The sequence below is a fragment of the Phoenix dactylifera genome, chromosome 10 (genome assembly GCF_009389715.1).
Source record: "Phoenix dactylifera cultivar Barhee BC4 chromosome 10, palm_55x_up_171113_PBpolish2nd_filt_p, whole genome shotgun sequence".
In the NCBI taxonomy this organism is placed as follows: domain Eukaryota; kingdom Viridiplantae; phylum Streptophyta; class Magnoliopsida; order Arecales; family Arecaceae; genus Phoenix; species Phoenix dactylifera.
In genome coordinates, this window is record NC_052401.1 from 4,011,629 (window position 1) to 4,029,516 (window position 17,888).

Here is a 17,888-nt window from a genome sequence, read left to right on the forward strand (position 1 = left end):
TCTTCTACAACAATTGCCCTTCAATTTTCTTTTAATAACGAGAAGCCATAGATTCCTTGGCACAATCGTAACCGGTAGATCTAATCGTCCAGTACCCCGATAGACAACGGGAGGAGGGACCACTCTATTAAGGGTCGTTTGGTCCATGGAAAGCATTTTTCTCGTAAAAATAAATTTTTAGGATACAGATTTAGAATACTTGAGAAAGTATTTTTTTTGGCATGACAGATTTTTACATTGTTTATATTTAGTTGACCATCTACTTTTCTAGAAAAATTTTATGCAATTTCTATTATACCCTTAATAAAAATTAGATCTTTAATATTTTGGATCAAATAAGGATTCTTGATTTGATAGCTAAAAAATTTTTTGGAAAGGAAAAAAAATGTTTCGTTTCTCGACCAATGAAAAAGTAATTTTCATATTTCCATATTTTTTATGTAAAAAGCTTTTTCATAAAACATAAGAATCATATTTTCACATGAATATAACTTTTTCGTCTCTTTTTTAAAAACTTCAACCAAACAAGGTATCTCTTTACTTTTTGGTTGACCATATTTTTTCTTATTTTTTCGTGGACCAAACGAGCTTTGAGGGATCGTCCGGACGGTGGCCAAGCGGAGCTCTAGTAGGAAAAAAAAGGCGACGACACTTGTACTGTTATACACGAGTAGGAACGAATCCTTTTTTTATTGCGGTATAAGCCATTATTTAACGTTTCAGCATTGAAAATTGCACGCACGAGTTCTGCGACGCATTAGTCTACGTGAAAACCTACCATGATGTGCTTCTCTTACCTGCTTGGGCCAAGACTAGGCAATGCCATTATATGAGAGTTTTCTATTCATTGACCTTAATTAGGAAAAGTGTCACATAGCACGTCAATAAGACACCAAGTTGAAGTTGGTTTACTAGAAATTTGGACATATGGTTTTGTATTTATCAACATCAATCAAGAAGATGTATGATGTATTAATATCTATAAGAACACGTGAACTCATATTATGGAGTCCAGCTACCATTGACTTTAACATCTTGAGATGTGATTATTATCATTTATGATGACATCGAACAGCATAAATCTTTAGTTTTTCCTAACATATGGTCTCAGTTTGATTATTATTTTTTTATCGCCACTCAAGTTTGAACATGAGATCCTCATTTGGAGAGGAGGGTAGCGATTAGTTAAAGCTAACAGCTGTTATATCAATGGTTAGAAGTTGCCAAAAAGGTTGAATCTTCTTTTCGCAACAAAGAAACTTGACTGGTATTAACTAAGTATATATCATTGCCATATGATACCTAATGGATTGGATAGGAAAAGAAGTTGCCATGTTTGTCTTGTCCTCGTATTTCTCTCTTAAATTATTTCCACATAACAATATCTTTTCCTTGTACGAAACAAATATCAATTGAATATGATCATTTTGTCATCTTCTTTATTACTATTTTTTGGCAAGTGCTTGTTCCATGCGAAGATGACAACGTGAGACTCGTTCTTTCATTTTCAGTTGGAGATCTTAATTGAACCTTCATTTATGTTGTTACTTGCATGTATTGAAGGGCATTACAATATCGTGACGTCCTTCATTAGAGAGTCCTTTGCATACAACGCTATTGTGATATATATCCAGGTATCGAGGATCCATAGCTCATGTTCTCATTCAGTGCAGATTGGCAACATAAGTTTAGAGCGTAGCCTTATTTTATAAATCATAGTTTTTATAACACATACGATGATGATCCATAATTGTAAGAAAAATATGATATTTTCACTAGCAAACCATGTGCAAGAGAAATATGATAATTTTAAAAAATAAAAATCGTAAAATTTATTTACTTCTATCATCTAAGACCATTACACTTTACTAGGCAAATTTGTTAATCCTATTTAAAAACATTAAAATTAAGCAAAAAATGATTTTCATTCAATGGTTTGAATGGAATTAAAATAATAAGGATCAGAGACGATTAGCCAGATGATGACGTTCAGAGGTTTCAGGTTAAGCAGGTCTGGGTAACTCGAACAATAAATAAGAGGGCACAAACTCAATCACGTTCAAGTTCGTTCAACAAGATTCATCATCAATGAATTTTAGAAACATTCTACAGAGTCAAAGTGGTCGGTTCGACAGGTTGCCCGAGCAACCGAATATTTTATGGCATCTTTGCGGGGGTCAACTCAAATCTATAAAACAAGTGGACAAGACCCAGTACTGGATTCATGGGTCTATTTAGAGAGAGAAATAGGGAGAACAGGAGAGAAAGAGAGAAAGAAAGGATTGGCTCTCTTTCTCCTCCTCCTCTCTTCTTTTCTCTTCTTTCTTTCTTCTTTATTGGCAAAACAGGGAAGAAGGATTGGGCTGGTAACTATGATCATGGTGGTCCGGTAAGGTGCCAGCTAGAGACAGTGATCCAAAAAAAAGGCTCGAAAAATAGGAGAATCGAAGCTTTTCCCTGATTTTCGGTCATTAGCTGCTCACCGACAGCCATGGTTCTGTCGGGAAAGAAGATAGAGGCTGAGGAGTTCATCCTGAGGCTCATCAACAGAGAAAACTAGCGGCAGTAGCCAGAAAAAGAAGAAAAATTTCCAAAGAGACTCGATGATCGTTGGTGGAGGGCTATAGAGGTGGGCCTCTCTCTTATAGAGGCGCCCTAGGGTCCCGCAACCTTGGGACTCCTTATCCTGGCCGAAATCGCTAGAGAGACTCAGAAGTTTCCTTGGCTAATACGCAAGGCGAACGCGGTTCGCCCTCCTATTTTGGGCCGGTCAAATAGACCGGGCCCAAACGAGCCTTCGCAACACCATTCACTAAAAGCCCAAATAAGATACAACTAATTTTTCATAAATGTTTTTTTCTCCTCTCAATGGATATCGGTCTCTCTTCTCTTTTTGATCTTTTCACCTGAGAGGCATGCTTCTGTCCATCCAAATCAACCCTTCATCCATTATTTTGCGACTGTCAGCCTATAAATGGTGATTAGAGCTAGAAAAGGAGGTGTGCAATTTCAAGTCCCTGCATATTTCTTGTTACTCGCTGTCTCCTTTTATTCCCTATACAAGAGTAAAAAGTTCCAAGGAGGATACAATGGTACACTTAAGTTTGCTACTTCCAAAACTCCTGTGTACTTTCAGAGCTCACTAACAAACTTGATCTATATGTAGTAGCATTGAACACTCAAGACAAACAAAAAAAAAAAAAAACGCTTGTACATGCCTATAGGCCAAAATCTAATCCTCCATATATTTTTTCCTTACTTTTCACATATCTGTGGAACCAAAGAAAACTTTTTTTTTTGCTTGAAATTTCTGCACAAGGAAAGTGTATTTGAAACATACCTGTTTTATTGTAGTGTATTTAGTACTACACATTAGATCTGGGATTTGGATCTCAAATTTTGGGTGGTGAATTGGAGCTATAGTGCTTAAAATAAAATACAATTCTTCTGTATTCTTTGAGAACTCTAATCAAAATCTAAATCTTGCTAGAAATAAGAAATAAGCAATAGAATTAAGGGCTTGTGACAAAAATGGAGACCTGATCTCATATTTGATTTTTTTTTTTTTTTGATGAAGTCATGGAAATGAGGCACAATATATTAGATTACATAAATCATGCTTTCAAGTGTGTGTTTGTTTGAATTTAGACCGTCAATTTACTTTTTACTAGCTACCAATTAACAAAGAGCCTTGTAGACTACGAAAATCAAAATCGATGATCTAGGTTGGAGCCCACCGATCTAGTGGATCGAATTAAAATTTTGAAGGGCTAGTCTTTATCACACGATAGCACGCGACAAAGCCAGAGAGATTAACTGATCATAAACAGCTGGAGTTTGACCACAAAATGTGAGAGGCCAAGGAAAAGAAGGTCACACACACTACATTTGTCTAGGGCCTGAGGAGTGGGTTCTCTCTCTCTCTCTCTCTAGAACTGCTATGAGTTTTTTATTCTTCAAAAAGTGAGAAAAAGTGCTGGCTTGACTTCAGAAAAATAAGTCTAATGGTCTCTATGAACCTTGAGTGCTAGGGTAAAGGCTAATCTAAGTATGAAATCGCATGGAATGAAATTTGACTAAGTAACATCTTCGCTTTCTAAGTAGCATGTATGACTGTTTAGAATTTGTTAGCCACCACATCCAACAACCACATACCCCCCCAAAATAAATAAATAAACAAAACTACTCAGAATTTATTGCCTATTGTGCATAATAGTGAATGCATTATTTCTTTGTAAAATCCACCTCCAGTTGTTCATCTGTTTTTATTTTCTTTTTCTTCAATAGAGAATACCTATTTTCAGATATACTTCAGGTGTCATTCTCATCTATGAAGAAGGAACTATCATGTTTAAAAAAAAAAAAAAATCCTGTTCTCCTTGAGACAGTACATTGTGGGCTAATGTTATGCTTATAAGATTAGACAATTCATCAAGCATGGCTAGATGCTCAGCCTATTCAGCATTACTTCTCTTAATGTGAATAATGGTTGTCTTCAAATTTAAGGACTCGTTCCAATTTAACTTAGTTTTGTTAAATTTATTTGTGATTGGGATGGGTTGGATAAACTATATATTGTGGGATGAGTTAGCTCTTAATAAGCTTGACATAGATCCTTTTAGCGGCATATTTAGATACATTGAATTATTACTTATGTTTCCTATTTTATGATAAACACTTGCTAACTACTAGCCAATTAAGCTCTAAAATTTTTTCAAAATAAAAACAATTATGCCACGGCATGTAAATTTAGAATTTGTCAATAAGCCCTTCATACTAAGTAACTGTAATTTATATATCTTGTTCTTTAATCCAGTTGAGCTACAACCCATAGGTGCAAGGGATATCAGTAATTTTATCAATCCATATTGTCTTAAATACTTGCTATTGAGCAGCCATTTGTAGTCTACTCCACTTGCCTAAAACACATTGTTATTATTTTTATTAAAAAGTTATGTCATCACTAGTGATCTTGAATTTATCAACATGAACTTTGTATAAAGCAACTTTTCATGTTTTGTACTTCTTGACCCGGATGGGTTGCATCTTTGGTACATTGAATAAAGTTAACAGTATCTAGCCATTTTTGCTAGATACTTGTGGCTAAATAGTCATTCATTTTTAGTCGTCTTGCTGTAGCTATACTTTTTTAAAAAAATTATGACATCATATTAAAGTTTAGATTTGGTCAAACATATATTTTTTTCGCACAACTATTTTCTATCCTTCTTGTCCAAAATGCACTCTCAATGGTCATCATCTTACCAATAGCATTGAAAAAGTGACCGTCGAGCCCACATTAATCTCTCTAGTCTGCAAAGAATTAAACATGAGAAAAATATAGTAACAATTGTCATTTTTTTTCTTTAGAAAGACTCCCAATCGCAACTTTGTTCTCACCATTATTGCACATATTTAGAAGCATTGCTTGTCAAACTCAAATGTAGAATATAAATACTAGACAAGTGCTTGATATCATCTTCTTCATCAGCATGATATTAAACAACTCATAAAAGTAATAATTAAACAATAACAAAATTGTAAACTATTAACTTATGTAGTAACTAAAACTTTAAAATGATAGAAATACTACATAAGATCCCATAATTTATATCCGTAGGCAAATTATCAAGCATCTTCTTTTGTTTAATATGTGTCGATTAGTTTTCTATGTCCATATAGAGTCTACTAGACTAATCCTCCATACCTAAAATGTTTGAACCTCAAAGCATAAGGTCTATCATTCTTCATTTCAGATTGAGGTCATTGTTACAACTTTTCATATTATAGACCATAGCCTACCAAAGCTAAAATATATAGGATGGAAATTTTTACACAACTTAATAGCATCATTTTTCACCGACATGCTCTCAATTGACATGCAAAAGAGAATATTTAAAAGTGCAATTTTATTACTATAAGAATATGAAATACTGGTGTACCAAGGATTCCAAATGTTTGTTCTATGAATATATAGATCAAGAAGCATTGATGTTATAAAGATCCGTGCGGACGTGTATTTAGTCTCACATCGGTTATTCGCTAGGTAGATCTTTGATACTTATATAGGATCAAAAAACCCAAATAATACATTCCGGCTAGCCATTTTGGATGTGGTCCTAGATTGTTACAAATAATATAGAGCGGACCCAGCCCATAATCTATGTAGACTAGGAGACACTGCAGCACGGGTCCATCGGGGCTGACCATGGATCGATTGTGGTGTTTGTGAATAGATTTGAATGAATTTGAACCCTTAGCCTGATAAGGACGTCAGAGCTTGAATGGGGGGAGTATGTAAGGATCCGTGCAGGCGTGTGTTTAATTTTACATCGATTATTTGCTGAGTAGATTTTGGATACTTATACAGAATCAAGAAATCCAAATAATAGCTTCCGACTAGCTATTTTAGATAAGATTTTAAGCTATTATCGATGTTACGTACCTTTTTATCCAAATACACTGACGTCTTAAAAAAAAAAATAGAGCAAATCCCTTGGCGGTGGTAACATGTCACTAAAAACATTAAAAATCTACAATGAAGTACACATCCTCCAGTTGTCCGCAGTTGATTTTTCGCGCCAAGCCACTTCCATTGCCATCATTTGTACCACTTGGCTCCTTAAACCATCCAATCCCCAATAAGATCATCTGATCCACCTCCAATCGCCATATTTATCAACGCTTCAATAATGTCCCGAATCTAGGTTGGGTCCCACCAAAATTTGACACATGGTAGACTTGAAGGGTGTTCATGATGCTGTTTCCTGTGATCTGTCGGTCAGCTTATCCTTCTCCTACTCCGGTCAAGAATCTAGCATCACCGGATTTGAATCATAAGACAAGGTCGCAATCTATGTCTCCTTCCTAGAAGGCTTGCTTCAAAAGTGCCACCGACTAAACTACAAAATTCCCATAATTATCACGTTGTGTATTTCTCGAACTGGACCAGAGCGGTCCGGTATTCAGACCAAATCTAACTGTGTCTATCCCATCATGCTGTCTCAATCTTTAGAATCACTGAGATTGTACCTATGGAGATTTTTTTTTCTTTTACTGAAATGGATGATAGTATGGGTACATCCAAAAAATTTAAAAGACAACATATCCATAGTTCATTAGGCAGCTCCTCTCCAACCCAAAAAGTGTCTCTGGACTCTAAAGTGGTTGGCCACATATAAAGCCACCTAGTCTGCAGCTCCATTTGCCTCTTTGTAGATGTGCTTAGCTTGGAAGGCCACCTCGCCACAAATCATAGTTCGGATGTCTCGAATCAAGGGGCGACACTTATCTATACCGTCGGTATTCAACTGGACCCAGCCAATAACCGTAGCCGAATCTCCCTCAAGCAGTAGAGCTATAGCCTGTAACACACGCGGAGCATAACCTAAACCGGCCCATGCCACCCTCAGCTCAGCCTCGGGACTGAGGTGTCGAAACCTATGGAGATCTCAATTAGCAAAAGGATACGTGGTTCCACATGCATGGTATTTCAAGTAATTGGAATTGGTGTTGGGAGAAAAGATGGTCTGAACCGGGCTTGGATGGATGCTTAGAATTTGGAACATGTTTAGGAACAAGGACAAGGGGTGGTTCTATATACACCCCCCTATTGCTCAGGACACCCCCCAAAAATTAAAAAAAAATTAAATACTCTCTACACCCCCCATTTGCTAAGGACACCCCTAAAAAATTAAAAATTCCTAAATTACCCCCACCCTTCCCACCCCCTCACCTAAATTGCTCTCTACCCCCCAACCCCCCCCCCACCCCGCTCTTCCCCTCCAAAACACTCGCCGGCGGAGGAGGAGGGAGGCGGAGGAGGAGGACGGAGGCGGGGGATGGGGAGGAGGAGGAAGGAGGACGGAGGGGAAGAGGAGTGAGAGGAGGTGGCGGAGAGGAGGAGCGGAGGAGGAACGGGGAGGCGGAGGAGGTGGAGGGGAGGACGGGAGGTGGAGGAGGTGGGGATGGGAGGAGGAGAAGAGGACGGGGAGTGGGGAGGAGGAAGGAAGCGGGCGCAGGGGGGAGGGGGGAGGAAGACGAGGCGGAGGGGTGATGGGGGAGGCGGAGGAGGAGGAGGAGGAGGCGGAGGAGGAGGACGGGGAGGTGGGGGATGGGGAGGAGGAGGAGGAGGGGGAGGGGTGATGGGGGAGGCGGGGAATCAGGAGGGGTAGGAGGGGGGAGGCGGAGGAGGAGGACGGGGAGGTGGGGGATGGGGAGGAGGAGGAAGCGGGCGCAGGGGGGAGGGGGGGAGGAAGAGGAGGAGGAGGGTGATGGGGGAGGCGGAGGAGGAGGAGGAGGAGGCGGGCAGTGAGGAGGAGGGGGAGGAGGAGGCGCGGCAGTGAGGCGGAGGAGGAGGAGGAGGAGGCGGGCAGTGAGGAGGAAGGGGGTGTACTGAGAAAATTTCAAAGGCAATATGGTAATTACACTAAAGGTTAGTTTGGGGTATTTTTTTTTTGGTTTTTGGGGGGGTTGTCCTTAGCAATAGGGGGGTGTATATAGAACCACCCAAGGACAAGTGTTCTGGTAGGTTGACAATTTTTTGAAGGAATATTTTGCTCAAACACTAGAAAGCGGATTTGATAACAATTAAATATTCTTGTAATCCAACATGATCATTGGCATCAAAACCCATATCTTAGTTAAATTATTTTGTTCCTTGAATCATAAGACAAGGAGTCAGCTGGTAATTATGTGTCTTCTCTTTACTCATTAATTTTTTTGTTTATTTGAAAGGAGACATATCCGGGTGGCTTTGCCTCCCTCTTCATATATATATATATATATATATATATATATATTATATATATATTATATATAAACAAAAAGAAAGGAGACATACTGTAAGCATTCGTGCTTGCATTTGTTCGGAACAAACAATGCCGGTATCCATGACCCTTAACCCGCGCAGCACCATAACAAAGAGCCTCACTTTTGGGTAATGCAGTCTAAAAGATGTTGGATGTGTAATTGTGAAAACTTTAATGCAGTCTAAAAGAATGTTGGATGTGTAATTGTGAAAACTTTAAATTTTTCTATTGCTATTGCAGTCATCAAGAATAACAGTGAGAGTGCCATCAATCATTTTTTTCGAAAAAAGAAGAAAAGAAAATTTGCTTATGCCCTACCATTGGAAACATTGGAGAAGGGACAACAAAAATGAAAGGATGCTTCATTGAAATTGGATGAGGACGTAGGGTCCAATCCAATGACTATCAACTGAATCTTACCGGGTCAGTTAGAAATTGAGGGAAAAGAGATGAATTTAGAACTACAAGTAGAAAAACTAAGAGGGTACACTTTTTTTCTTGTGGTGGGAGTTTTCAATCTCATCCATAAGAGTTGTAATGTATAGTGCTTTCTGAAATGATTTGCGTTATCACAGGAACGTCCATAGAATTATCAAGCAATGTTCTTTACGTTTCCTCCCTACTTTTCCCTTGCCCTGAATCAAGACAAAGGCTCATCATTATGGATTCCCCAATCATATAAATGATACCATACCAGTAGGGAAGCATGTCATTCAAAGTCTACAAAAATGCACGTAAGGGACAGTTGCCGAGAGGAAACAAAACTCATAAAAACAGAGGATGAAAGGGACGATACAATATCCATTTAATCATTGTCCTTGGTACTGAGTTTTTGGTGCTCAATCAGAGTAACCAAAGGAAGAAATATGACAGTATACTTCATGCAACTTCTTCTTAACAAACCCTTCTTCAGAGCGCTCTTCCAAAGCAATTCACTTGCAAGGGAATAATACATGTAATCACGGATACAGACATCATTCTCAAGAGAATGCTGTTTTACATGAAGCCATGGATATGGTTAAGAGTAGGACCAGGTGTATATTAAACTGCTTCGATCGAAGTTATAGGTTTCTCTTTTAGTAGAGATAATTCTTTTCTGCAAGGAACCATGCCAAAACTAATCATCCTCTCTCCGCATCCTTGTTTACATAGAATTATAACATGATACAGGTTCGAGAACATATCTAATTTCACAGGAAGTGGTCACACTACAAGAGACCAAGTATGTGATGCCACACAATAATGTCAACTTTGCCTGCTTATTTCTAATAACGATGATACATTCATCTGTATTCACGTGAAGTTTTGCTCCTCTGATAACTTTGATATATAATGCAAATACAAATTAAAAACCCAGCCATCCCCTCTGAAAATTTAAGGATATTGTCGTTATGGTCTACAACGGCGGATCCCACAGCGACCCTTGCAAGCCATCCTCTGGCTCACCAGTATCATTGGGCCAGGCCGGTGGAGTCAGAAGCATCGCCTCCGCCAGCTCGTCCCACATGGTCGGCGAGTCGAGCCCGAGCTCATCATTCGACAGCCTCTCGAACGCCGGCGAGCCCGAGCTAACGGGACCGGGCCGGCTGGCGCCGAAGTCCGGTGCCAACCGGAACCGGGCGGCGGCTTCGAGGGCGGCAGACCGGATATCGCTCGGGTCGGAGCTGGCGGGCCGAGGGAGCTGGTCGGCGGCCTCCGGGAAATTGAGCCGAGCGTCGCGGCCCTTGAGCCGGAGCGCGGCCACGTCGTGGGCGACAGCGGCCATCTCGGCCGACTCAAAGCTTCCGAGCCAAATCCGAGTCTTCTTTCCGGGCTCCCGAATCTCGGAGACCCACTTCCCCCACTTACGCTTGCGGAACCCCCCGGTAGTTCACCGCCGGCACGCCGGCATCCTTCATGTCCGCTTTATTCTCATGCTCCATTTCCATGCACACCTTATCCAGGATAAGAGGACAGCCTAAAAGAATATTATGGTGGTCGATCTATAACAAGGGGGAGGGTGGAGAGTATATATAACGGGAGGGGGAGGCGTTTTTGGTCGCATGGGATGAGCTTCTGAGTAGCTACGTAGAGAAGGAATATAATAATTCGGGGATGATATTTTATGAGGATTGCATGCATTTGCACTTGAGAATCGAGATATATATCCTGAGATATATACGGGGGAATAATGCATAAATGTAGGAATAAGCGGCGCTATTTTAAGCTAAGAGGAGACAGCTGGATCACCGAAGGAAGGGAAAAGAGGAAGCAGAGAGAGAAAGAGAGAGGGCGTCACAATCGCACTCTGGCTTCCATTAAGGAGGGTATCACCGTGTCAGCGTGAGGTTTGAATGTCGCGTGGGTCCCAATTTGGAGGTTGGAAGTGGGTGGGGATGGCGACTGGCAGGTGCCTGTTGACCCTAGAACGGAAGTATATTTTGGATAAGGCCGTACTTTTCCGATGGACCAAAAAAGCCGAGATCCGAGCGGCCGGGATTCTCCAACGGGTAACAAAATGCCTTGCGATGGAGGACGTCTGGGCTTTGGCAGTCGTGCTCTCTCGTGATGCACGGATTTGGATGCGTGTATAGGGAAGGAAAAAAGATGGAATAATCCGTACGTGGCAGTGTAGTGTGGTCTGTGGATCCGGGGAAGTATGGATTCTAGGGCTTGACTCGTGTGGACGTGTCCAAAATTAGGCCCATGTGGTTGGGTTCGGACTGGGTCCAGCGTGGTACGGACCCGATCCAGTTGTGCTTGTTCCATCTGGCTTAATGATTGGTAAAGCATGAGCTTCATATGGGCTAGAATTAATAAGATAAAAATGATAACAAGCAATTAGCTAAATAGTCATATGCTTACCTTGTTCAACATACTACTGGTTGCAATTTTCGATATGGATGAAATTAATCTACCGTATGTCATTATTATTAAGCATTCGAGCATGCCAAATTGTATTTCTTAACATAGAAAACCTTCGATCACATTTCAAATTCATGGAATGGCCAATTCTTGCTTAAGCAAATGACGAGAATAGGTACCATATCATCTCTCTCCCTCTCTCTCTTCAAGAGCATTTTGGCACGAGATCATGCAAATTCGTGGAATGGCCAATTCTTGCTTGAGTAAATGGTGAGAATAGGTGCTATATCATCTCTCTCTCTCTCTCTCTCTTCAAGAACATTTTGGCACAAGATCATGACAATCCAAGTCACAAAATTTTTCTATAGTGACGCCTCCTCCGATAAATTTTCTAAATGTCACGGCGATAGGCAGACCATGTAATGAATTCTCCTAAGGCTCGAAGGCGTTCGGATGACTTTCGCAGACTTTGGATGCTTATGATCTCTCCTAATCAACACATGCATATGTTAAACAGTCAACCGCTACAGTACTTGTTATCATATAGTCCTCCTTCCTGCTAAACACTATTGTTGCAATAATGATGTAACCAAAGATGTTCTCTCCAATCATGGACTAGACACTAAAGAGGACATAAACATGTGGCTCGATCTCAAGTGTTCCCTGTTTCTATTCATTTAATTGATGGGGGCAGTAGCTGATGCTTGGTTTATTCTGATAGGACCAAATCACCAACACAAATGTGTAAGCTGACCAATTCGAACGGTGGCGCCCTGTGTTGCCATCAGAATCTGAAGCTATGTAACAAAACTTGGAACTGGTGATATTATATATCCTAGATAAAAATGCGAGGAACCATTATATGATACATTATAATATTCTTGATAGAACTATGGAGACCGTGGTGTGATGGCATCACGGTGCTGTTGGATAGGAGAAAGAAGATTCCTGGCTGCTGCGTTTAAGGGAAAAGAGACACTTCTATCACTCTCAAACTAGGGGGAGCATTAGTGCAATGAGCTTGATACAGCTGCAGGTAGGTCCCCACTCTTGCTTACGATTGTGAGGAACATAATTTATATATAGGAAGCTATTTTATCAATTTTTCTGTAGCTTTCTCTGATTTTTTTTTTTTACGTAGTTGGAGTTCTCTTTTTTTTCTTTTTTGTTGGCTGAGGAAAAAAAAAGAATGCTTGGCTCGTGTAGGGGGGAAAAGTTTTGCGGGTAAGCCTTGGCTCGTCTGTACTCATTTAATTCCTGGGTGCTTGGAATCAGCACAAAGTTTCTCTACTTCTTTGCTAATAAGACATTAAACTACATCTATGTTTCCTTAATAAAGATTAAACTACATCTTTTGGTGACAAGTTGCCGCGTAGGGCTGAAGTAATTGGGGCATATTGTTTAAGCTTGATGATAAAAAAAATATCTCGGTGCACAAAATTTTTACCACTGTAGAGATTATTTTTGTATTTCAAATTCATGATTTTTCAACTAAAATGGAGCGATCATATCATTGCACCGAAGCCTATCTTTATTGTTTTAACTTGGTGATCTATGTCAGAAATTAGTCAGATTGGAGTGCTCATGTATCATTAATTAGCCGAAGCTCATTGATGAATCTGAAGGCTCGACCTAGAACTCCATGCTTGATAAATGATCTAATTCTCTTCAAGCCTTGCAGTAAAACTTGTTTTTTTTAATAAAAAAAACTTATTCAATTAAGATTTTGATGTGTGATTCTTTTTTCCTGATTAGCAACTATTTTGCTTTTTTTGGCATATATTCTAAAATATGTTGCAGTTTTTGATGTTTAAGGGAGGTGCGAGTGTTATTGATTGATGGGAAATGTTTACAGTGTGGAAGATATTTAGTGTGGAGGGTATTTACAAAATAGAGCCAGAAGTGGTCACATATAGCTTCACGTCCTGCTCTCCACACGTATGTGTGGTGCGCGTGCTCTGCCCATGCAACGTGGAGCTGTTCCCAAAGTATTCCATCGGCTTCATGCAAATTCGCTCACGGACTGTCCTACACCCTGGTATCATCGAGATATTCCGTCCTCTTGGAGTTTTAATTAAAAAAATAATTTTTCTTATCTCCTATATTTTAATTTCCTTAAAATATTTTTTTTTGACATGTTTCTGTTAAAGTTGACTTTCAAAAAAAAAAAAATGTTGGTTCAAATGTGATGCATGTATCTTAATTTGGAACTATCGCGTTTTTTTAGTCTTACGGATCGATAGAGCCTATAAATTAAACTCTTTCAAAATTAATTCAAAAGCAATCTGGTGTCTCTAGGAGCGCTTTTTTTTTTTTTTTTGTATAGATAGAATTTTTTCATACTTTAACTTTCTACTTTCTATTTATTTTATTTTTTTGGGCATGAAGGAGTTGCTCGGATCAAGCTATTCGTTAAAGAAGGATCAAACTGAATTGAATTGATGTATTTTAAGAATGAGATCGCCGTAGACCTGCATGTTCTGGCCGCTGTGGCTTATCACCGTCAGTTCCTGCTCCCCACATATATAGTGCGCGCGCTCTGTCCATGCAACGTGAAACTGTTCTCGAAATAGTCCATGGGCGTCATGCAAATTCGCTCACATACTGTCCTACACTCCGGTTTCATCGAGATATTCCATTCCCTTAGTGTCTTCCACTATAGTACGTGAGGTTCAAGTCTATAAATGAAAGGCCGCACGTTGCATGCATTACCGGAGTTGGAGAAGTTGCTTCGAAGCGAAAGATTTGGTTGTTTCTTTCTCTCCAAATGCACCACCATCCCACAGCCAAAACGCATCTTTTGGCAATCCTTCGTTCCCTGCTTCAAGCTTTGGTCGTCCAAGTAGTGTACAGATCCGTTGCGGAGCTAAACACAGCTGGCATATTAATCTTGGCTTCAATTTGTTGCCAGATCTGTTGGATAAATGGACATGAAACGAAGATGTGATTCACCGTTTCATCCGAGCTTCCACACAAAGTGCAGTTTGCTGGGGCATTCCAGCTCCTCTTTTGAAGGTGGTCTCTTGTTAGAATCATGTTTTTGATTGGTAGCCACAAGAAGACATTTGCGTTCTCGGGCATTGACCAGTTTTCACAATCGTTTAAGTGGTGATGTTATACCTCCATGAATGAAAAAGAGGTAGCTACTTCTTACTTTGAAGGCTTTCGAGACATCCCACTTCCATTCCACTTGGTCATCATCCTCGATCGAGAGCAATTGATAAATCGTCTGGTCATCTCATCAGCCAGTTTAGCTCCTCTCCTCCCTACTGCTTAGGATCCTCCCAGAAGCTGGACGGGTGTTGAAGAAGTGCAATACTCTGGTTTCCATTTGCTGAGTACTAATATTTATTAATTTCTGGACAAGATTGGTTACAAAAGAACAAAAGATGATCGCCAGAATGCTTCATTCCATCCAATAGCACAGGAGCGAACGCCTGATCGTCCGAAAGTTGCTGACCAACCAAAAGCAGTAGAGAAAGAACCCGAAGAAGGAAAGAAATATGTTTAGAAAGCACAAGACCAAAGAAATGCAGTTGACTTAGCTAGCTTCGGATGACTTTTGTGAGAGCTTTGTAGTCTTCGCTCGCTTTTGAGTTTTGCATGGAGTTGCATTTGAATTTGAAACGGGAAAGAGTAAATTAATAGGAAAAAGCCTGGGAAAGGATGAAGTGAGAGGGGGGAGCTGTGAGAGAGATTGCCTGATGGGTGTTTGAGCTCGGATCAGGTTGGCCTGGGTTAATTTGGACCAAGCAATTCTTCTCAAACCCGCCGGTTCGACGAGATTATTCGGGGGGCAAGATGGTAAATCAACATGTCGTCTTCCACCTCTGCTAGGTTTTCTCCTCTCTGAGGGCCATTCCAGAATTTCCATTCGTCCATGCCTCCTTCGTTTCGGTCATTCAAATCACGCTGTGGAATCCCAGAGTGGACTCATATATAGTTGGACATTTTCCTGGTTGGAAATCCATGAAATCATAATTAGATTGATGATCTAATTGAGTTCCAGCCTTTTGATCTGAAATCTTTTGCTGTCCATGGCAAATGGGGATTATTTAGGAACACATCGATCGTCATTTAGATACTAAGAGTCAATGATATATTTTTATTTTATTCTTTTGTTTTTTTGCAAACTATGGCATATGTAACTTTGCCACCTCCTGTTTTTTTTCTTCCTCTATTTATTTTCTTTGATTTTTAAATTTTATAATTTTAAAATAAAATGATATATTTTAGCAATCTTTTTTCAATGCATCAAGTTGATGGAAAAATCGACCATTCTAATTGAGCTAATATACTAAAATTAACATGGTATTAGAACTGAAAATTGTATATTTTAAAATAGATAATTCTAATTAGTTTGCTCAGAGAAGTTAACATTGGTATTAGAACTGAAGGTATTGGATTCAATTATATTTCTTTTTTAATTCACTTGTTTGTTATCTGGAATCTTCGTTTGTTATTTCTTGAGTCATTTTTAACTTATTTATATCTTAGTGCATGTTTTGGACTTAGCATGAGAAGGATAGATAAAGCTCCATATAAATTGCTGAGTTGAATTTCTCTTCTTATAAACTACTTAGATTTTTAGGATGTAGTGATTACTCAACTTAAGCTTTTAGAATCTAGTGATTAGCCAACAACATTTACAAACACATAGATAATCATCTTGGTTTGTTGGCATAGTTGCTGCCTCATGCGTTGATATCAGTGAAAAAATTAATCCTACGTTCAAGTAGCAAATTTTGGCCACCCACGACAAGGATAACTATTGGACCTCTAATTCTTGGTCCTTTCACCCTCTGCATATTGTCCAGTGTTGCCATCTGTTTGCATGTATATCCTTTTTAACACATACATACATACATTTCAGTTTTTCTCTAAGTAAAAGTCAATATACATTTACCAGATAAAAACCACAACCCTTTATGCTTCTTTTTATAGCACTACAGCTAAGTGATATTTAATTATTTTTTTGTATGAATATCCTTCTAAATATTGAATTTTATATGAATATCCTTTCAAATATTTAATTTTATACGAATATCCATATAAATATTTCTTTTTGCACATCAATCCATTAAGAGTATTTTAGTCATTTTATTTTAAAACCGTTAATTTTTTAACGGATGGCATGGATACATAAGCACAAATATAGATAAAAAAAGTAGAATAGTAAAAATAATTTCAAAATTATATTTTATTTTTTAATTAAAATAAATATGATTTTTATTAATGGTGTTAAAAAACTATTATATTAAGAATATTTCTGAAAAATAGTGACTTATAAAGATACAGAAAAAATATAAATTTTAAAAAGTTATCCGTGTAAATTTAAATTTTTAGAAAGATATTTATGCAAAAAAAATTAGTTAATTTTATTGCAGTGGTCATAAAAAGTTTAGTATAAAAATCTTTTTTCACAAAATAAAAACAGCGGTTGCTCGTTCGACGGTTACGCCTCAACCGCTCCCCAATCTATAGCCAGCCGATCGGACGGCCAAGAGGTCGGTACGATCACCGAGTAGTTGGCCCGCACGTCCGTTCGGTGATCCCACCCTTTCCCGCCGTACCTTAACTACCGAATATGTCTACGCGGCCCAATTATATTTCTCCACCATCCCCATGCCACGTGGAAAGAAAGAATCGAGGATTTATGGCTTCAATCACCAATTGGATACTGGCACGTGGCATAAGACGTTTGTTTGGTCATTGAATTGGGCCTCGTAGTATTTTTCTTTGCTAACCCGCTGTTTCCCTCCCTTCTCAGCATGATCGTGCTCCCCTCTCATCCTCTTCCTCCCGCCTTTTCTCTCTCCTTGATTTTTTTTCTTATTTTTTTAATGGAGAAATTCTCTCTCTATCACTCCGATTTTTTTTAAAAAAAAATCTTCAAATCTCTCTCTCTCTCTCTCTCTCTCTCTCTCTCTCTCTCTCTCTCTCTGTCTCTGTGTCGCAAATCCAATTCATTTGAGCTGTGGCTTGGCTCAGGACATCTAACGGCCAAAAATTGCTTGGCCGGGCGGGCTTGTAGGGTTATAGCTCCGACAAATCCTCTCTGCTTCTTTTTTTTTTTTTTCCAAAATCATCCTCTTTGCTGGAACGATCAATACGTTCTTTCAATAACATTTAGTTTTTCTTTTTTAATCTTTGATTATCGCTCTGTCCAATTTGATCGCCCTGTCCGTGATTTGCTCGATTCGGTTTGCGGAAAATAGGAAGAAGAGTTGGGGG

The 17,888-nt window shown here is 39.2% G+C and overlaps 1 protein-coding gene across 1 annotated transcript; it reads right to left on the reverse strand.

Annotated features, from left to right (window-relative positions):
* Positions 1-10,053: 10,053 nt before the first annotated feature.
* LOC103711088 (ethylene-responsive transcription factor ERF038-like) lies at positions 10,054-10,680 on the reverse strand (the record flags this gene model as incomplete). Its single annotated transcript, XM_008797090.3, has 1 exon — positions 10,054-10,680. A coding segment is annotated over one exon (474 nt), but the record flags the coding sequence as incomplete, so codon positions are not given.
* Between the last annotated feature and the right edge of the window lie 7,208 nt (positions 10,681-17,888).